Consider the following 21559-nt stretch of genomic DNA (forward strand, 5'->3'; position numbering starts at 1 on the left):
CCGATTTATTTATTTACGCGCTGTCCAAAATCAACATCACATTGGCGAAACCATAACAGTTAAAGACATAGTTTGGAAAGTATTTCAGTATCAGCTATGCATTTGTTTTTCAGGAGAATATAGTTTTAGAGTCGTGGGCCAGACTAATTCTGATAGCAATGTAATTGAAGTCAAACTTACTGCCTTAGTAACTGGAAAACATATTTTACGAAATTCCTGATGAGGTGATGTGAAATGGGGTATAACCTCGTACTTGAGAATATTTTGCTCATATGACGATGTGCATACGTGCTCTTATGCAGCGGGGAGGTGGGGTAGCGCAGTGGTTAAGGCGTTCGCTCGTCACGCCGAAGACCCGTGTTCGATTCGCCACATGGGTACAATGTGTACAATTTCTGGTGTCCCCCGCCGTGATATTGCTGAAATATTGCTAAAAGCGGCGTAAAACTTAACTCACTCGCTGACTCTTATGCAGCTGTTTGTATTAGCCAAGGCTTAAGCAGTTTTTTTCATAATTAGTTACTTAGTGCTGGCACACTGAGATACCATGTCGTAGTTAAGCATGAACACTACACAAAAACACATAATACTGACTTCGAGCCGACCAGTCCCTGTACCCACTAATGCGCAGCGCCAGGCAGGGACCAACAAGTACCATATCTTAACGTCTGTTAGTATAACACGGCCGGGCATCGAACCCACAACTTTCCGCTCTCCAGGCGGACGCTTTACCCACCACACCAAGGGGGCGGTCGCTAAGACAACCCTAAGTACAAAACGCACCACTTCAGCCCCAGTTAACATGTTTAATAGCTTTCATACTGCTCCGGGACTATCTACCTCCGTTTCAGTTAGGCTTACGTTGCTTCCATGGAGAAAGGATAACAAACATAAAATAGCATTAGTAGCAACAGGCAGCACAATAAGATCATCAATGTCTATTACCGGCTGTTACCCTCTACTACTGGTTACCGCCAACGTGTAATGGAGCGTGACATCAACTCAAGCTACACTTATTTCACTGGACAACCCCGCGAAACAAGAAGATTGTAGACGTTAAGTTTTCCTCTACTCTTTGCTATCATGGCTGCCGTTTTCCCACCATTGTCCCTGGCTTTAATGTCGACCCGGTTCTGTGACAGGATGTAATTTACCATTTCCACACGTCCACTCTGAGAGGCAAGATGAAGGATGTTGTGTCCACTGTCATCCACTTGTGATACATCAGCTCCATTTTGCATGAGGAACTCAAGAACATCTCTGTATCTACAAATAACAGCCACCATCACAGGTGTCATTCCCTTATCTCCCTTTTTGTTAATATCAATACTACTTTGAGAAAGTAGATACTTCACCACATCCATCTCTCGGCCACGACAGGACAGGTGCAGGACGCTGCAGCCGTAGTCATCAACTTGTGACACATCAGCTCCATTTCGCATGAGGAACTTAAAAACATCACTATGTCTATAAACAACGGCCATCATTAAAGGTGTCATTGCACCTCTTCCTCTTGTGTTAATGTCAACACTGTTTTGAGAAAGCAGATACTCCACCACATCCAAGAGTCCGAACTTGCACGCCAAGTGTAGGACATTGTTGCCCTCTTCATCAACTTGTGATACATCAGCTCCATTTCGAATTAGGAGTTCCATAACATATCTGAGTCCCTGAATAACAGCCACCATCAGAGGGGTCCTTCCATCCTTCCCCCTTCTGTTAATTTCAATATTGGTTTGTGAAAGTAGATGCTTCACCACACCCAGTTGTCCGTGAAGGCAGGCACAGTGCAAGACGTTGTCCCCTTTGTCATCAACTTGTGATACATCAGCTCCATTTTGCATGAGGAACTCAAAAACATCTCTGTATTTATAAATTACAGCCACCATCAGAGGTGTCCTTCCCTTGTCTCCCTTTCTGTTGATATCAACACTGGTTTGAGAAAGTAGATACTTCACCACATCCATCTCTCGGCTACGACAGGCCAAGTGCAGGACGTTGTTGCCGTAGTCATCAACTTGTGATGCATTAGCTCCATTTCTCATAAGGAACTTAAAAACATCATTGTGTCCATACGTAACAGCCACCATTAATGGCGTCAATGCACCTTTTCCTCTTGTGTTAATATCAACACTGGCTTGTGAAAGCAGATACTTTACCACATCCATCTGTCCACCCTTGCACGCCAAGTGTAGGACGTTGTCGCCATTGTCATCAACATGTGATACATCAGCTCCATTTTGCATTAGGAGCTCACAAACATCTCTGTATCCATAAATAACGGCCACCATCAGGGGTGTCCTTCCCATGTTTCCATTTCTGTTAATATCAACACTCGTGTGAGAAAGTAGATACTTCACCACATCCAAGTGTCCGCCCCTGCACGCGAAGTGCAGGGCGTTGTTGCCGTCGTCATTAACTTGTGACACATTACTTCCTATAGACACGAGAAACTCTGCAACGTCCCTGTATCCCTTCATTGCAGCCTGCATCAAGGGACGCATATTCTTAGCACTGATGTTAATACTGTATTGTCGAAGTACACACTCCTTCATACCCACATGGCCGCCCTTCCAAGCCCATTGCAAGACGTTATTGCAGTCATTATCAACCTCTGACATATTAGCCCCTTGTCTGATAAGAAAGTCAAATATTCTGCAATGTCCCTCCTGTGCTGCCACCATGAGTGGTGTCCTTCCGTGCTTCTCGTCTCTGATGTTGACGTAGGCCAAACCCTGGTGTAGGATCAGTCTAACACGGCTCAGGTTCCCCTTCCTGCAGGCCTCGTGTAGTGGGCTGTTGGGAAATGTTTCCTGCTTATCACCTTCATGTTGTAGAAATGCCTCTGGGTAGTTATGTTTTTCATCTGCAGAAATGATATTTATACAATGTTGGTGAGTGAGTTGATATTTAACGCCACATCGGCAATGTTTCAGTCATATTGTGACGAGAATCATTAATATTATACATAATAGTGAATGGTAAAAAAATTGTCTACGAAGGACAGTAAAACGACTAGACTGTCCCAGACAAATATTTAAAGCTAGTAATCAAATCTAAAACAGATTATCTAAAGAGGATGATACACGATAAAAACGGGCTATAGACCGCCAACAACTGAAGGTAGACCACCATACCAGGGATATACAACGCTGGTAATTTGTTAGGTGTTTACTGATGTGAATACAGCTGACAGAATATGTTTTGTATTATCGTCCGTGTATAATGTGCCAGAAAGTAATTGAGGCCCAGTTTCGTCTTTTGAGTCGGTGCCTGAAGCTAAAATAGGCTTCATGGTTTTGTTGAATTAATGACAATTGATTGCCAGTACAAGAGGAGACTGGCAGATATCATCTAGAGGGATGAGATCTCAAATTTCACAGTTTGGGGAATTCTGGGGATTCGACATAGTTTAAGTCGAAATGTGTTAGCTTGAGGTTGTCATGTTTTAGAACATATGGAGTCTACCATTAGGAGACTAAGCTGGTTGCTGAAGGAGCCAAAGTTCCAGTCGTGGATTGTGAACACTTCAGTAACTGTTTTGTGCAATGGGGCATACTCATTACAGTAGAGTGAGTGACTCAGCAATGTTCCAGCTATATGGCGGCGGTCTGTAAAACAATCGAGTCTGGACCAGACAATCCAGTGATGAACAGCATGAGCATCGATCTGCGCAAATAGGAACTAATGAAACGTGTCCACCAAGTCAGCGAGCCTGACCACCCGATCCCGTTAGTTGCCTCTTACACGACAAGCATAGTCGCCTTTGAAGGCAAGCCTATTCAACCCCGGAACCATGACGGGCCTCAGATGTAAGGAAGGTAGCATATCAAGCAATCTTCAGTTGTGACAAAGGAAAAAAATAATAATATATGTATAATAAAACTGCCTTAGCAGTATACTGAGAGACAATATACAATGTCATGACTGTTACCTGGTACACAGGCAGCTTTTCCAGATGGAGTTTTCAAACATCGATGACCAAAACTGCACATGCTGGATGAACAGGAACCAGACGGGACCTCGAACAAAGACAAAGAAGAACAATGTTAGGTTGTCCTCCATACTTCCTTCTTGATTACTATTTGTTCTTAAATCTACTTATGTTCTGGTTCAAGCGCAAATATGTGTAATGTCTTTAGACATAACTGGAATTCTTTTACGATAACAAAACACAACTAACTCAAGTGACCAATTGCATAACTGTTTCGGGGGAGAGAATATATCAACTAGAAACATGCATCCCATGGGCAACTCCACTTGGACATCTGTGTGATATTTCTCTTTTCATCGTCAAGTAGTGCGTGAGTGAGTGTGGCTTTATGCTACGTTCAGCAGTTTTCCATCAATACCACGGTGGGAGATACAAGAAATGGGATTCACACATTTAACCATGTGGGGAATCAACCCTTGTTCTTCAGTATGATGAACGAACGCTTTAACCACAAGGCTATCCTTTTAAATAACGGAGGCCCAGCGCCAGTTGTTACTACATCGGACCAGCAGTTTCAAATGTTTGCAGGCCCCCGTGGCCTTTAGTGAATTATCTGTCATTCTTTTTTCAACCAGAATCCTTCCCATATTATTATTATTATTATTCACGTCCGATAACCGTCTATGATTCATCATGTTACAATAGCTTGCAGTTACATGTCCCATTTCAGCGCCTGGCACAGAGAAATGGCAACTCTAGTCTTAACTAAAATAAACATTTGTCTCTGGGCCATAGTCTTTGCTGAGTCATTTATAGAAACAGCGTGGAATTGTGTACAGTGTTGTGTGTTTTGTTTATTTATTTTATTGGATTGATTATGACAAAATAGGCCTTCAGATAATTCAGGGCCTGTAGATTTTGAAAAATGCAGGTGGTAGCAGGCGCTAATGGCCAGCTGGCAAATCAAAGTATTGCAAATACTGAGGCTGTCCCAACACCCTTCACTGGCTATTTCAAATCACGAACAAAGAAGGATATTTTTAACAATGTAAGTCTACTCTTTGATTTTTTAAAAGAATTAGATTTGGTATATATTTTTTTAACAATAAATAACAATTTTATTATTTTATTATTCATTTATTATTTACACTTGTAACTTTGATTGTTAGTGGCTGTACCCTCAAGGGGGTATGAAATTTTTGTCCCCCCTGAGAGGTACGTAGTTGCAAAACATTCAAAGGAAATTTAAATTTACCTGCTGTTTAAATGTAGTATTTTTGTCATTTTGATTCGGACTAAATTTGACCACAATCGCCAGCAGCTGAACAGTTGATATAAATCCAGCTAGGGTCCATGCAGGTAGCCAAAGTACAGTAAGTCCCCATGGTCCCTAGCAAGGTGATCTTCCTCCAGTTGTTGGTGATATATAGCAGGTTTTTATATTGGACTGCCCAAGTAGTGCTACTGGTTTAAATTTTTTATACCATTTTAATTGTAACTGTGATATCCTACTTTAATGTCCTTTGACGACAAGTTTTTATATATATATTAAATACACATCTTCCAATTCAATGTCAAACATGTTCTCGTCATGATATGGCTGAAATACTGCCGATGTGATGTTAAATATTAACGCACTCACTCACTCACTCATTGGCGATGACTAAAATCTCCTCAAAACTGGTAAACATGTATGAAGTAATTACACGATGCCATTTAGAAAGTGGTCAAATGCAACATATGTCATATTTGGGATTTCACTTTCTCAGTAAAGTGGAAGTAGTGGTGGCTGAGCGGGCTGGGCGGCTGACTTTGTGTGCTGGCGATTAGGTGCCTGACTCTGAGGGTGCGGGTTCGAATCCCGGATGGGACTCAACCATAAAAGAAGTAGTATAGGGAATGATAGTTCTGGCTCACTTTCAAGAAATGTCTCTACAAAGCCTTATTTAGTAAATAAGGCTTTGGTTGGGTCATTAGCTCTTGCTACTATTACCCCTACTACAAAAAAGTTGGCGGTAATTACTGTGCCTTGGTAGGAGGTAACACTGTGCCGTACGGTACGATCAATAATTCTTCTCTTACAAACCCCCTACCCGGCCCACCCCTCAAGTAGTATAAGTTAGGTTCGTCGGCTTTCATATCCACTTTATCTATGTTGTAAGTTTTGACTGACCATATAGGATCGGTGGCTCGCTTACGGCTATCGCCCTCGTGTTCCCCCGGCTGGTATAGATACCTCACTAGAGCCCTATCTGGTATCTGTTTCTCCTTCCCACGCAATGGAGCGGCCGACTCTGCAACTATTGATTTTAGTTTGATAGCGTCTGCCGGTTTCTTACCGGTGAGACGGGTGACTTCATGGTTGATTGCCGACACCACCTTGGGTAACCTCGTGACCCATTCAGTCGATCGTTTTCCAGGGGTGGCCATCTCCCTAGCATACTGATAGCCGAACAAGCGCTCAGCCAAAGTCCTATTAAATCTCTCCACTATGGCTTGGCTGTGATGGGCTCCGGCCGTGCTACGCCTGACCTTTGTATCGTGTTTGGCTAGCAGTTGTGACACGGCACCCATGAACTCCCGTCCGGGGTCAACTTGCAGCTCTGTTGGCCACGTCAGTGGGCTGCGTTTGTATATACGTTCAAATCCTCTGGCTACCTGGGCCGAATCTTTCGTGGTCAAGGGTTCGGCTTCCTTGTAACGACTGGCTACATCCACTACGGTTAAGGCATACTTGTACCTCTTATCGTGGGGTAGGAACAGTAGGTCTGCCTGGTGAATGCTATTAGGTATGTTAATACCGAACCTCCTTCTAGGCACGTAGCGTGGTGCCGGTAAATAGATCTGCCACAGGGCTTGTTTTTCAAGCCACGCTTTGGCTTCCTCCGGGGGTACTCGCGCTAGTTTAGCTAGCTTATCTACTGCGCTAGCTCCTTTCCAGTACCCACGCGGGCTGTAGTAAATAGCCTCAAATTTTTTCATGTCCATACGCGTATGTGTTTATCCCATCAATAGCTATCCAACGTTTCGTGTCCATAGGCGACAGGGACGTCTTGTTTATAGTCAGTCCGTATATCTTATGCCCATCACTTCTAAGTGTGTTCATTTTATGTCTAAAGGTACGGGTCTTGAACAGGGCTTCCTTGAATCTGGCGTGTTTGATGTGTTGTTTCACCACATACTTCTTAACCCCCTTAGCCTTCCGGATCTCACTATTGTCGGCTTTCAGTATGGAGTACATCTTAGGTCTCAAACCTATGTACTCAGCTATGGGCGTGCCAGCACACTCGTCCTTCATCTTACCTAGGACCTTTTTATTTACTGTACTGTGTATGGCATGGGTCTTAGGGTAGTCGCTGGTGTCGTATAAATCAAGGTGTTTTTTCATGTCCTCGTACACGTCCTCGGTTCGAATCTCCATCAGCAGGGAATCAGTGTCAGTGTACAGCACTTCACACCTGTCGCCGTACTGTTTCTTGAGCTCGTTGTAGTAAAAGTCGTACATCAGGTGTTTGGATAAATCGAGGATGCTCATCCCCACGTAAACAGGTCGGTTGAATTTTATGTGACTTTTCTTCATGTGTAGGGCAACCAGGTTGTCTGTGAATATCTTACTACGGTTGAATGCCGGACTGGCTATCAATCTCCTGAGCTTGTCTTCCTCACTCGACCGAACCAGCTTCACGGTCACGCGTTTCCTCAGGTTCTCCATAGTCTTACCAAACACCGAGTTGTTCATGAGCTTGTAGAGATTTTTCTCAAAATCACTGGTGGCTTTTTTTCGTAGGTCTGTGTTCATTCTGATGTAGGGCTCCATCCATGGGCTCTGGTCGAACATGAGCACCCTGTGTATTTTGGTCAGCCTCATACCCAACGACAGGTACAGCTGTAGGTTGCGATAGTGAACGATGTACTTGGTCTTATTCATTAAGTTAGGCACGAGTTTTTCAACGTCTGTCACACACCCACCTGACAAGTTATGTTGGTACTCAGACATCCAGTCTGGGTTAACCCTCATACGTTCGGGGGCCAGGGGGTAGCTGTTGTGCGATGTGTGTAATTCCTTGGGATACTCTAAGTCAACCTCGAGGATATACCCTTTGTTTGAATCTGGTGCAACCCCCATAACATCAACGTGTGGTACCCATTCGAATCCCCCTGTAGGTAGATACTGGCTCATGGCCCAGCCGTACAGGTTGTTTGCGTCTAGGTAGAGAATGTGATTGGTTGGTTTGTTAGGATCGTAACCTTTCACGTATTGATTATTTGCTTTCGCGTATCGTTTGGATGCCATGGAAATCCCACCTCGCAAACCTTTCTCAATGAATAGGTGCATGTCGTAATCTGTGAGCAATTCCAAATTAACTCCGGTCTTTTTAAGCAAGGCGTCCCACGACAGACCTGGGCTGGTGTAATACCATGCGGGGTCGAGTTTATACTGCTTGAAACATGTCCGCCTAAACGTTTCAAACACGTCGGCTAACAGCAGTACATCTGTCCTCAAGTACAGGTCGTGATAATCACCCAGGTTCTTACAACCCAGTTTATTCCATACGTTAGTCGCGTGCGAGTAATCATCTCGTCAGACGGACGCCTCATTCAGCTTGCTATAAAAGCAGTCAATAGGGGGTAGTCTGGTCTCGGTGAACTTGGCCCAACTATCCATGTACTCATAGGGGTACACACCCTTCCTCATAAGCAGGGGTCTAGTCTCGGCGTCTGTGTATCGATCGGTGATAGGGAAGGTATTGTTGGCCTTGACCAGACTGTCGAGTGACGACAGGAGGAACTGAAACGAGTCAATGAACCTAAGTCCGTTTAAGCTGAAGGAGATGTATCTCTCCATGTTGTTGGGGATGCACGTTATATTACCATCGATTTTCGCGATGGCCTGCATGATCAAGTGTGAGTCGTACCCTCTCAAGTTGTGAAAGACAACGGGGATGTTTATTGTCTTAGGGTTGATTTTAAGCTTGAGGTTGCACGCGTTGTGAGCGGCGCCTCTATACTTACCAGTTATGTGACAGTGATCTCTCACCGAATCACCGTTAAGTGGTGATTCACACACGTGACAGTTAGTGCTACTAGCGTGGGCTAGCCTGTCGACTCGGGTCAGACGCATGGGAGCGATTTTATGCAATGCATTCCTAATAATTTTTTCTTCCTCCTGCAAACACTTTAGAAACCTTTCAGCCGCGTCAGGGCCCCTATACACTACCGGAGCTTTCGTTTCCCCGTCACAACGGACGACAATGTATCCAAACGAACAGGCTTTATGCTCTTGTGTCTTGTGGGTGAAGCTACCACTGGGAGCCTCGCCGGCGGCAGCCACTAAGGCTTCGAAGTCGGCGTATATGATATAAGGCACAGACATTTGGTTCTTGTGGTTACTGAATTTTAGGATATTTTCACCTTCCTTAGGCATGTCGACTCGTATGGCCGTCTGCCCCACACCTTGACAATCATCCCGGTGGGATTCTAATAAATCAGCTCGACTGAAACCGTGTAGGCATCGTACACAAAAGTGTTTTTCCCCAACGTGTTTCGACTGGTCGTGCAACAACCGGCTGAGATGTTTTATCCACGTGTAGTGATACTTTTCACCTCGCTGGATCATGAATATATTGATAACTTGGCGATCCTTCACCGGGCTGACCCTGTGTACTATTGTTGTGTTACCTTCGTGCCCAAAGACATTTATAGCCAGATTATTCTGTTTTTCTACTTTAGTGATCTGGGATATTGGGGTGGGTTCATCTATACCATCCCAGTTGAGCCCATCGTCTTGGGGATAGCTAGAAAACCTATCTGAATTCTTGCCAGCTGGAAATAAGGCTGACCTGATAGCTAACCTCAGGCAATCGTTTCCTCTATTCTTAACGTTTACTATGGCATGTTTGTTCCTATAGTAGGGAGGCAAGGCTAGGTATGACCTGCCTCTGAACGGCACGTAGTTAGCTATGTCTAGATAGACATTATCGATTTTATCTACAGCCCACCCGGACCCCAAGTGTGTGTAGCGTTCTAGGTATTCTCGTATCTGCTGAAAACTGGTATCGATTGATGTATCAATGGTCTCTGTATGTGTGGCGACCTCTTGTTGACCTCGGAAGTAAGGCTGAACATATTCAGTGGTACTCCCAACCTGCTTATCGAGCGACATTTTCACTGTGATCTGAAACTTGATACTTCCTAGGTTATTTAGTTCCTGGTTGACCTTATCAGCTATCAGAGGCTTGATATCTGTAATGTCTATGTTTCTATCAACGTGCATGCGCCAACCTCTCAAATAGTTGCCTACAGCGCGCTCAGTGCGCACGAACTGTAGGTCAATAGCTCTATTCTGTCGTAATAATTCTAAAAGCTGTGGTTTTCTCATACGGGAATACCCGCCTAAACCCAAATCGTGTGCCTCGACTTTCAGTTGTTTTACAGTGGGAGGTTTTGCTACGGGGGCATGTGATAACAATGCGGTTAACCCGGCTCTCCCCAGGTTTGAATAACCCGTGTATCCAAGCTGTTTTGCTTGAGCTTTTAATTGTTTTACTGTAGGAGGGGCTTCTAAACCTAGTAATCTCAACAATGCTGACTTCCGCATTCTAGAATACCCGATCACACCTCTCTGTTTTGCGACCCGCTTAAGCTCGCTTACAGTAGACATCGTGTTTACACCTAAGAGAACCAATGTCTAATTGGTTCACAGTAAGGGGAGGTAACCCTTTCACACACTGGAGTCTATCTTGAGCAGTCGCCTACGTTCTTTTATGTAGCCTTTTTTATTCTCGTAGATGAGTTGATGTCTGACTACGTTCGCTCCGTGAGCTTTACATAGACAGTAGTGTCCTTTAACCCCGATACCACACACAGAACACGTGTAGTTAGGACTTCCCATATGGAAACAACAGAACCCCTGATTCCTGCATTTCCTACCACAGGCCTCGGTCTTCCCCATAAGTATATATTCGCATCGGTATGGAGCGGGTCTCATGTTTACTTATATAGGTATTTTAATTTAATTGCTTCGCAATCAACGCAGTAGCTGCTATACCCAACACTATGAAGCCCAGTTCACGATTCATTTGTCCCTTGGATGGTGTGTAGTACTGAGCGAGTGTGGGTTTATTGAGCGGTTCCAATTGTTTACCAGTTAGTAGGTAGTATTCTTTCATTGCTTCATCAACATCGTTGAATGTTTGAACGGCATGGTTTTCACGCTGGAGTTGTTCATTAATAAAATCGATCCTCTGGAGGCGTTTTTTAGCGTACTCGGCCTGTGCTCTTTGTAATTTCTCAGTAGCGAGATCGTGTCGCTTCCTTTCTTCCTGTATTTCAGCCGCGTGATCATCTCGTAGTTTCGAGAAGAGGAAATTACTCCCGGAAAATGCCAGGGCATTCACTAACGCCCCACCGACCATCATAGCTATCGTGGCCATCCCTATATTTATTTCATTATATTATCAGGTATTATTCCTTGTTTTACTAGGATGTCTTTTGTGGCCATCGCCATACCAAGGTTCATTATGAGCATACCCATATCCTGCAGGTTGAAATCTAGCTTGATAGTTGGTTGTTTAAGCACCATTTTAGTCAACCGAGCGTACCCTACGGCTAGACTGGCGACCACTGTGGCGTGGTATGCGTCGTTGACGAACGTTTTCCCCTCAGACATTATGTATATGATATAAAATATTAAAATTATAACATGATATGCGGGTCGACAGTGGGGCCTGCCGGCGGCGTGGGGGTACCCCCAGAGTTTCCCTCACTGTGGGAGGGTACCCCCACGTATAACCATGTTATAACCACGGCAGCAGTTACGCCTACAGCCAACAACAGTCGGGTTGGGGTGGTCACTTTATGTTGGTTACACCACCGTTTTTTACCGGCAGCTACTCTCTTAGGATTCTTCTGCCTGGTCACTTCCCTCACTGGTTCCTGTGAAGGGGTCTCCTCCACTGTTGGGGGTACCTCCTGTGCAGCATCCATCTATACTATTATTATTATTCTTTCTCTCAAATTGACAATGTTTTGCCGTGATAATCGCCGCCGTCACTGGAGCCAACAACATACCATATTTGTGGTACAGCCCGCAGCTGATAGAGCTCACGGCGTGTTCGATAAAAGGGTCTTTCTCGAGGTCCTCCCACAGGTAAAGTCGGCGCTCTGGTGGAATGGGAAGGAAGTGTGATACAATACCGGTGTATATCTGGGTCATAGCCGATCCTATTGTCTTTGTCATTTCTGCTCCGAGCCGGGACTCGTATCTAGCGTATAGCTTATCGATTTCTTCGGCTGACATTTTGTGAATTTTATCCGGGGTGTAGTCTCCAAAGTAATGTTTGGCTTTACCGCCAACAGCCAACGCCACCAGTTTCTCTCGCTTGGGGGAATCCCCAGTGGGGGAACCCTCCACAGACAATTGTTCGAGCAATTCCTCACACTCCATCTTATAATATAACAAGTAAGATTTAGTTTTAACTATATAATACCCGATGCAGACAAAACACAGAGAAATGAAGGTTAAGTTGCACACGACAAATACTTCAAATATCATAGCTATATGCTTAGCTTTGCTTAGCTTTAGCTTAGCTTTGCTTAGCTTTGCTTAGCTTTAGCTTAGCTTTAGCATACTATATATGCTACTGGTTGGTCGGTTTTTAGAACGAGCTTAGCGTGTTTAGTTTCAGCGAGCTGTTTCTTCACCCGTTCCCGTTCTAATTTACTCATCACATCGTTCTCTCTCAAACACTCCTCGAACGAATCCCTGTCCTTGCAGTGAAATAAGGCCACCCATCGCGTCTGCTCCCTGAGGTCTTTCAACACCGAGTTGAACTTCTGCGTTAGCACCCAGACGCTGTGATTTGCATGCCGGCCGGAGAAGGCCAGGTACGATAGCATGTCTCTCTTTTTTGTTATCTCGCGATTAGCGCTGCAGTCGTCCAGTATGAACAGCGTCGGTTCCCCTTTAAATTTCTCGTGAAGAGCTTTCAACCAGTCCTGCAGACGTGTTCCAGGGTCGATTTTGTGTACGTCCGGGTCCGTCATCACCCAAGGTCGCGCGTACGTTTTATTCATGCTCAGAGTAGGGCACATGATAACGATGTTATCGAAAACATCCTTGTAGTAACCCTCCAACATATCCAACACGAAAACGGTCTTCCCACAGCCAGTCTGCCCGCACACTATGGCACAGTGTGGGTCAGTGGGGAGGTGGGGGTACCCCCCATCAGTAGATGGCTTGCACGAATCTCCCATTGTCTATATTAAGTTGCGCGTCCATAATAACGTACAGATATAATTTCAACTTACCAGCGGTTTGAGCCTTCTTAGTAATCTGGATGGTTATCCCTTCGCTGCCGTTATCTATACGGCGCCCGCTACCGTGCAGTTTATCATCATCCGTGGATCGCATGTCCAACCATAGGGCGTACTTGGTGGTCAGGTATTCACCGATCTGCACGGAGCCGAGGTCCAGGTCCTTTGTTATATAATCCCCCACTGGTAGCTTTTTTATCTCATCCCACTGCTGGTGTGGTCTCATACCATGACTGAACAGCTGGTTGGGCACGCCCTCGATGGTCACTTCCACCTTTTCAATCTCGGGGTTGAAAAACTTCTCGCTGTCCCTCCGGAATGGATCGTAATCCTCCACGGGGACGACCAGGATACCTTTCATCGATCGCGCCGGCACGTTCAGGTTGATATTCCACACAGTGTCGCTCTTATCTCGCACGACTGATCTATGCCTCAGTACGCGATCGTACAGGATAGCCATCTTCCCAGAGTACTGGCTTCGAACCTGCCTGGCCAGCTCCGGGCTAGTGACCATGTCGAACTCCAGAGAGATGTTGTCTATGGTATAACTGGCCTCATCACCGTTCGGCGTACGCACTACTTTGCTATAGTCGTTAAACGTGAGCTCGTATTCGAGCCTATCACCCAGCGCGGCCTGGTAAAACGGCGCGTGTCCCGTGAGCAACTCGAAGTCGAGCGGCACGCAGAATCGATTCCCGTATGCTAGAGCGATGGCCTTTTCACCGTCCGATAGCTTGTCTTGCTGGTCTTGCGTGAAGACGTATCCTATGCGCGCCCGGGTTGATTTGCTGATGCCCTGGTACACATCATTGACTCGTTCTCTCTCGCTTTTCCAGAGATCCTTGTAGCAGTGAAACACGTCGCTGTCGTCGATACTCAACACCTCGTTACCGCTGATTTTGACGGTCGTTTTCTTGATGATAGCTCGACCCACGTTCCGCACTAGCTCGCGTTTGTCGTTGTCGGAGGTCAACGTGATATTGAACGCCAGTCGAACAGTGCCTGGTACAATGAGGTCATTCTCACCAAGATTTGGAAATCTAACCAGCAGAGTTTGATTCTGGTCTATCTTGCTGGGATTGTTGGTGATGGTCACCGACTGTCGCACGGCTCTGGCTCCTAATGGCTCTCTCAATCTTCTGAAAGGATCTAATTTTCTGCCGTACATTGTTATATAAAAGAAATATATTTTTAATACTAATGGATGAAGACATAGATATGACGGAGATACCGGGCGCTAGTGGCCAGGCATTCGATGATGAGCAGGAGACCTCATTTACTAGTTCACCATTGAACCAAGAACTCTTGGAAACAACGGTAAATGATTATTACGAAAGTTTAAGAAGAGATAAAAACTACGTTGAACCACAGGGTCGATACCATAAGAATTTTTTTATTGATACAAAGGGTGTTCTACGCCTTAAGTCTGACCCAGGGGTTGACCTCTTTAACAAGAGCAATAAAAAACCACTGGCCTTGTCAACTCTAGCCAGCCGCCATGGTGTCGAATTTATCCGTAAAAATCTAAACATGAATGATTACGGTGGTGCAATACCTAAGGCCGTTAAAGAAGATCTGCAAGCTACCAGATCCCACCTCACCATTAGAGATGAAATGACACCACAGCGTGCTACAGAAGCCTCGGACAGCATAGAAAAACTGTTGAGCACCTACTGGGACAAACCGTTACCGGGGTTTGACTTTCCGGTAAGGGAACTGCGCGGCTTAGACGAAGCCGTGAAACGCGTGCGTGGAGAACTCGTGAACAACATGGGGAAACTGAACGAAATCGACGAGCACATCGCTAGGGAAAAAACCAAACTCAACGAAACTGAAAACGATGATATGAAGCGGCGTATCAATGAACGAATACGTGATTTAGAAGACGAGAGACGTACACGATTGGAAGCCGCTTCCTCGAATCGTGAACAGCTTCGATCCCAGATCAGTCGTATTCGGGAAACAATCGATAGAATACTGAATGAGGATACAACTTTAGCCAACAGGATTCGGATATTATTCCGGGAGCAAGGGATCACCATCGCCAGCATTCTGACTGCATTGGGTTTCATTATATCAACCCTGGTGGTGTCACTGACAGGGGGAACCCCCACACCTGCCGGCGGGGGAACTCCAAGTGGTGTTAAAGACTGGATAAAAAAACTCGGGGAAGGCCTAGCTAAACTGGCTGGTAAAGCCGCCGAAGCCCTTCCCGGCATCCTGGGTAGCATCGTCTCGTGGTTGTTGAGCGCTCTGTCTAAAACTGCCATGTGGCTCAGTCAAAACCTGTGGGCAGCCATCGTCGCCGTGGCGGGTCTGGTGTACGTAGCGGCTAAGAAATCTTTAACCAAATAAGTCCCAAAGTTACCCCACCAACCACTAGGGCTGTTTTATTATCAATATGCTGCTGATAGGGGGGTCCCCCCACATGTATATGGGGTACATGAACTTTAGACTCCGGGGGTGGCTCCACTATACCCGTTTCACGTGGTGGGATGTGTGGGATATAGGGGGTGTTAATATCGGGGTTGATACCCAACTTTTGGTCCGCCGTGGCTATGACTATTTTGTTGTTATAACCCACCACTTTTTTTATTCTCAGTTGCATATCACTCGGAGCCATGTACAACCCCACGCCGAACACGTAATTAACTTTCTATCTGGCGTATTCTAACACATTTTGGTAGCGTTCGATGGCCCGCGGGAGATCAACTGGAGAATTAATAGCATCCTCAACGTTGGCAACGAACTGTTTCTGAGCGTCGTAAGCAGTTCCCTTACCGAGGATGTTGGAACGCGTCATCGACTGCGCACCCAACAGCGCCCACACGTACGTTCGAATCGAGTCGTTCAACCTGACTACCCCGGCACGAGTGAATCCTTTCGACGTGTCCAGCATGAACATTTTCCACCCGTCTGCGGTTGACTGCTCCACTTTCTGGACTGTGAAAGCAACACCACCTTTAAAGTTCATACGATCATCCCTCCATTCATTACTCGACAAAGCAAAGTCCTGGCGTAGTATATCTCGTTTCAGTAAATCATCACTGACTTCTTTCACTGGTCGCGCGCCATCATAAGGAATACCCAACCCGTGGTTCGGCCCCGGCAAACGCCAATCCGTCTTTGGGTTTATTTCGAATTCATTGCAAATACGTTCGTAGACCCGTCTATCGTACGGGTTGTTTGTTGCGTCCCACGCTTTGTCCTGTGGGAGGGGGGCGCTGATCTCTTTAAGGATACGTCTGACCTGGTAGTACACGTGGAACTTGAACACAGACTGACTCAGCGGTCCACGCCGAGTGTCGGCCAATGTCACACCACACCCCGTTGTAGCGCACCACACGGCAAAGTTGAATTGATTCTGCCAGAACTGCATAGGGTTGTTGAACCAAGCGTGGACTGCCTTGATGTTAGTCACCGAAAGCTTATACTTATCGAACACATCTAAAAGCTGGGCATTGAAATACAACCCAGGAGCAACCACGATCTTCATGGGGGAGAAATCTACGTCCAGTTTAGGGTAAAACATTTGAAACTATTATATAATGAGCATATATACTCTAACATGTACATAACACTTCCAGGAATAACGAGCGGTGAGGCCGTTCAGCTGACGCACGCGATCGATAACACGTCAGGTCAACTCGAAGTCGCACTCTGCGATATCACCTACCTACCGCAATGGACTAACATTAATATCAGCAACAATAAGCTGTTCGTCAGTGGAACTCGCAGCCAGATAACTGACGGCTACTACAGCGTGTGCTCTCTAAACGACGAGGTCTTCAAACCCCTGGGAGCCGAACTCAAGATGAACGACTCAAACGGTACAGTGGTGTTAATCAACAACGGAAGAACCTCCTTGAGGCTCGGCCGACCATTAGCGAGGATACTCGGTATGTCTCCTGACGAGATAAAACCAACAACAACCGTCACAGGCACGAAGTTACCCGACCTAGTACCGTACCGAGAGCTGTACATTCATCTCGATCAGGTGAGCACAACGTACAACATTCAAGGAGGTCACCCTTCCACTATACTGAGAGCAGTGCCGGTGAAAACTGAGAAATTCAACGACGGTAGAACCGAGTCGTTTTCACCACGGCAGTATAAGAGATTAACCCAGGGCAACATACCTGAGCTGACAATATCGGTGTTAGATATAAATCATAATCCTGTAAATATAGGATACCTCAGCTTAACGCTTCATGTAAAATGACCAGTGCACAAGGGTCGGAGTGAAAAAATGCGTTAATATCGGGATCTCCGACCTCGGAGACACACGCGGTTTCGACGCTCCCGGAGTAGATGGTAAATCATACGCCTTGCAACTGAAAAACAACATTTACAAACGCGTTGAAATCCCCTCCGGTGGAACCCTAAGTGATATAGTAGATACCACAAGAGCAACAGTCAACACTAAGTACGCCCTTGTCAACACCGGTGATAATAATTGGGTAATATACCCATCGTTCGGGGGTAAACTGTTCGACTTAGACGATGTTGAGAGCACTACCGTCGTCCAAAACAAACCATATATGCTCGTCTTCACCGAAGATGACAAGTGGGTGTTGTTACCCGATAACAACTGGTTTATCAATATTAGACTCGTCTCCCCCTACGTGTTCACTGATAACAAAGACAACCACCTAAACAAAGTCGTGAACAATGGAACCCTGCTCGTGGCTTACGTCCCAACTCAGAGACGTAGCATAGTCGTCAGCCCAGTCAACACTATAGCAGCCCACATGCTATCGAGTAAACCAGCCATACAAAACGTGAAATTGCAGTTGGTGTCTGAATTCGAAGGTGTGGTCACTATACTAGAGGATCTACCGGCAAACTCAACACTGATCATCAAAGTCTACCTAGGGGAACCATCGGGGAATGATGTCGAGATCGTGAAGGGGATCAAACTCGGGTGGGTGAAACGACACCAGTATCAAGTTTGCAACGTTTACGTGCGGGTGGGTGTCGACTCCAAGACCAGTCTGCAGGGGGTCAACGTGATCGTGGAAAACAAGATATCACTAATCAATATCTTCCTGCCTGACAACATACACTTCATGAGTATGAAGTTAACCCCTGAATTATTATCAAAAAATCAGTTGGAAATTATATCATAATAATATAATAATGACCAGTCATCGACCCAACACTACGCTTAACGACCTGGGAGATACAGAGGGATTCGATCAGCCTGGTGAGGAAGATGAATTCTACATCCTGCACTTCAAAGACAACGTGTACAGACGGGTGTCGTTATCAGATTTAAAAGAGCCTAAATGGATGATCAACTTAACAATCACCTCACCTTATATCACATTAAAAGAAGAAAAGGGGGGGTACATCTCTAAGATTAGGAATAACGGTACCTTGCCCGGGGATTTCATTACGGAGAATAACGCAACAATCTCGATAGAGTCTTATGTTGGAGAAAAAAGTAGGTTAAGTTCTGACACAGAAAGTAAATTAACATTTAGCAGTAAGTTTTTTTTACCCAAGGAGCATCTTAATCAACTAGACTACCTCTACACAATCATCATAGAAGTCGTCTTTACGTATTTTAACCAGGAAAACTCCTCGAAAGGACGCCAAATTTTACACGGGTTGACAATACACTGGTATAACGAACACGTAGGTCAATATTGCCGTATTGTTATACAACGGGATGCCCCCACGGGTCCTATAAACCGCTTAATAAGCCTCCCTGGGGTTTTTATTACAACAGAAAAGTCTATTGGCTTCACACCTATTATCCTTAATTATGATCTATCCCTTGTAGGCTTCAAATTCATTCGTGAAATATTAACTGAAACCCAATTAAAATATTTTTCAAAATATATATTATAGATGGGTCTGTACCCAGTCGTAGAGGAAGTAGCGAAGACGCTGGAAACCGTAGATGGGTTCCGCTTGAGGCAGTTATGTGATGTGAAACGTCAACTAGAACAAGACCGTGACACGCGGAAAGCTCTATGTAAAAAGTACAATAGAGCTTTCAATATCGTGGACGGGGCTGACACTACCCTTATGGCAACCAGCATGGGACTAGGGGCGGCAGGCGTTGGGTTGTTGGCTACCATCGTGGCTGCACCTATAGTGCTAGGTATTGAAATAACGGCTGGGGTGACAGGGTTGGTAGGGTTGGCGCTTAAGTTAGTATCACGCAGACTTAATCGTAAGGCATTGAAACACGACGAGATCAGGGTTCTGGCCGAAGCAAAGCTCAACACAGTGAGTGAGCGAATTTCCACGGCACTCTCTGACAGTAAGATCTCAGAAGAGGAGTTTCGTTCAATCCTATCTGAACTCAAAAAATATAACGGAATGAAACAAGATATTCGGTCCAAGTCTCGTAAGTCTGCTATCAGCGAGGACGAGAAAAAAAAGTACATAGAACAGGGGATACAAAAAGCCCAGCAAGCCTTTATTATGAACACCAAAGAGATCGTAGGCGGTTCACGTTAAACTGTTTCATCGATATAAACATAACATAGGGGAACACGAGGGCGATAGCCGTAAGCGAGCCACCGATCCTATATGGTCAGTCAAAACTTACAACATAGATAAAGTGGATATGAAAGCCGACGAACCTAACTTGTACTACTTGAGGGGTGGGCCGGGTAGGGGGTTTGTAAGAGAAGAATTATTGATCGTACCGTACGGCACAGTGTTACCTCCTACCAAGGCACAGTAATTACCGCCAACTTTTTTGTAGTAGGGGTAATAGTAGCAAGAGCTAATGACCCAACCAAAGCCTTATTTAGTAAACAAGGCTTTGTAGAGACATTTCTTGAAAGTGAGCCAGAACTATCATTCCCTATACTACTAAAGAATTTGTACTTTACTGAGAAAGTGAAATCCCAAATATGACATATGTTGCATGTATGAAGTAATATTTCACCAGCTCCACCCTTGAAACTCGCATCTTGAGTTAAAATCGAGAATGTTCTGTTAAAGGCGTCAGAGCATGTCCTGTCAACTTAACATACGAACTCTACTACTGACAGCTGCAAGCCCGGTTTTAGATATTATGTTTTCATTAACGTTTTAGGTTAAACAACTGATTTCACGCTCTTCAAAATCAATATTTGAAATTAACCGAGTAACACCTGGTGACGATTAGTAGGAATTCAGTATGGATGTCTTATCGTTATGGATAGGCTTTTAGACACTTTAACTTACCTGGGAATGATCCCTTGCAAGAATGACATACCCTTCCTTCTTCTTGATCTTTGATTCAGTTCTTGATAAACGGCAGGTTAGAGTCGCAATATTATATTCAATGCTCAAACATTGACCATATTCAGCACATTTAAGTTGACACAGCTTGATACCAACGTTCCTGATAACATAACCGCCCCAATGACCCTTCTTAGGCGTACACTGCTTCGTGCTTGATGTTGAAAACACAAACATTAGAAAAGCCGTTAATTTCAGGAGTAGGTTCACACGGTCAGTCGGTGCCATGTTTGAGAACCAACGCGATCACCGTTTGTGAGATGGTGAACCACTATCCCGTGAGTTAAGGATCAAAGTCAGGGTTAAAACCCATTTCACCAATGTCTGGACGCTATTATCAGGAAGATAGTGAACACAAGGTCATGAACGCCTGTATTCACAGACAACAGCCTGATAAACAATGAACACAAGAACTGAAGAAATATCTGTGGAAGCTACCACTGGGTAGTCAGTCAGTATATGGTACCTATTTTGAGACGGTAACGAGGTATACGGCAAACACAAGGATACAGAAGATTGCAGCAATTCTCATGAATGTACAGAGAGTACGAGCCACGTGTTCCTATCAGCAAAGGGCTTCCTGTCACATGATTCCTGATTGGTGTGATGCATAACGAGACATCACCATAATGACATGAACCTTTCAGACATGTCTGACTTTCACAAGAAAAAACGTGGTGATTTTGTTGCATGTATAACGTTTCAGAGATATATGTCATTGCCATACGTTCCCTGCGTCTTTATAATATTGTTGATAAATGAAAAAGCGGTCCGTCGAATGGAATTCCTATGTCTGACTGGTTGTCAGAGAGACCCAGTGTGATTGGGCACAAGGCTCGCTATCTTGGCTGATGCACGATCTTTTTTCCAAATTCTTATGATGGACCAGACTCCATCATTTGCACAGCTCGAATATAGCTGAGTGCACTGTTAAATAACACTACACTGGCTATTCAACCTGAATTCATTGAGCTGGAGGCATCTTTTGACAACTTATCTACCGTCAGGTTAAATCACTCACTCACTCAAACACTAGATTTCTGTGTTGCCCGTACTCAATCA

General features: G+C 45.1%; 1 protein-coding gene across 1 annotated transcript in view; it reads right to left on the minus strand.

Moving 5' to 3' along the window:
• Positions 1-1013: 1013 nt before the first annotated feature.
• Positions 1014-21559, minus strand: part of LOC137255319 (ankyrin repeat domain-containing protein 50-like) — a 38081-nt gene continuing 17535 nt past the window's right edge. Inside the window, exon 2 of the mRNA XM_067792770.1 lies at positions 1014-2866. Within this exon, the coding sequence (XP_067648871.1) occupies positions 1014-2866 (1853 nt within the window). The remainder of the gene's footprint in view (positions 2867-21559) is intronic.

Source organism: Haliotis asinina, chromosome 11 (assembly GCF_037392515.1).
Source record: "Haliotis asinina isolate JCU_RB_2024 chromosome 11, JCU_Hal_asi_v2, whole genome shotgun sequence".
In the NCBI taxonomy this organism is placed as follows: domain Eukaryota; kingdom Metazoa; phylum Mollusca; class Gastropoda; order Lepetellida; family Haliotidae; genus Haliotis; species Haliotis asinina.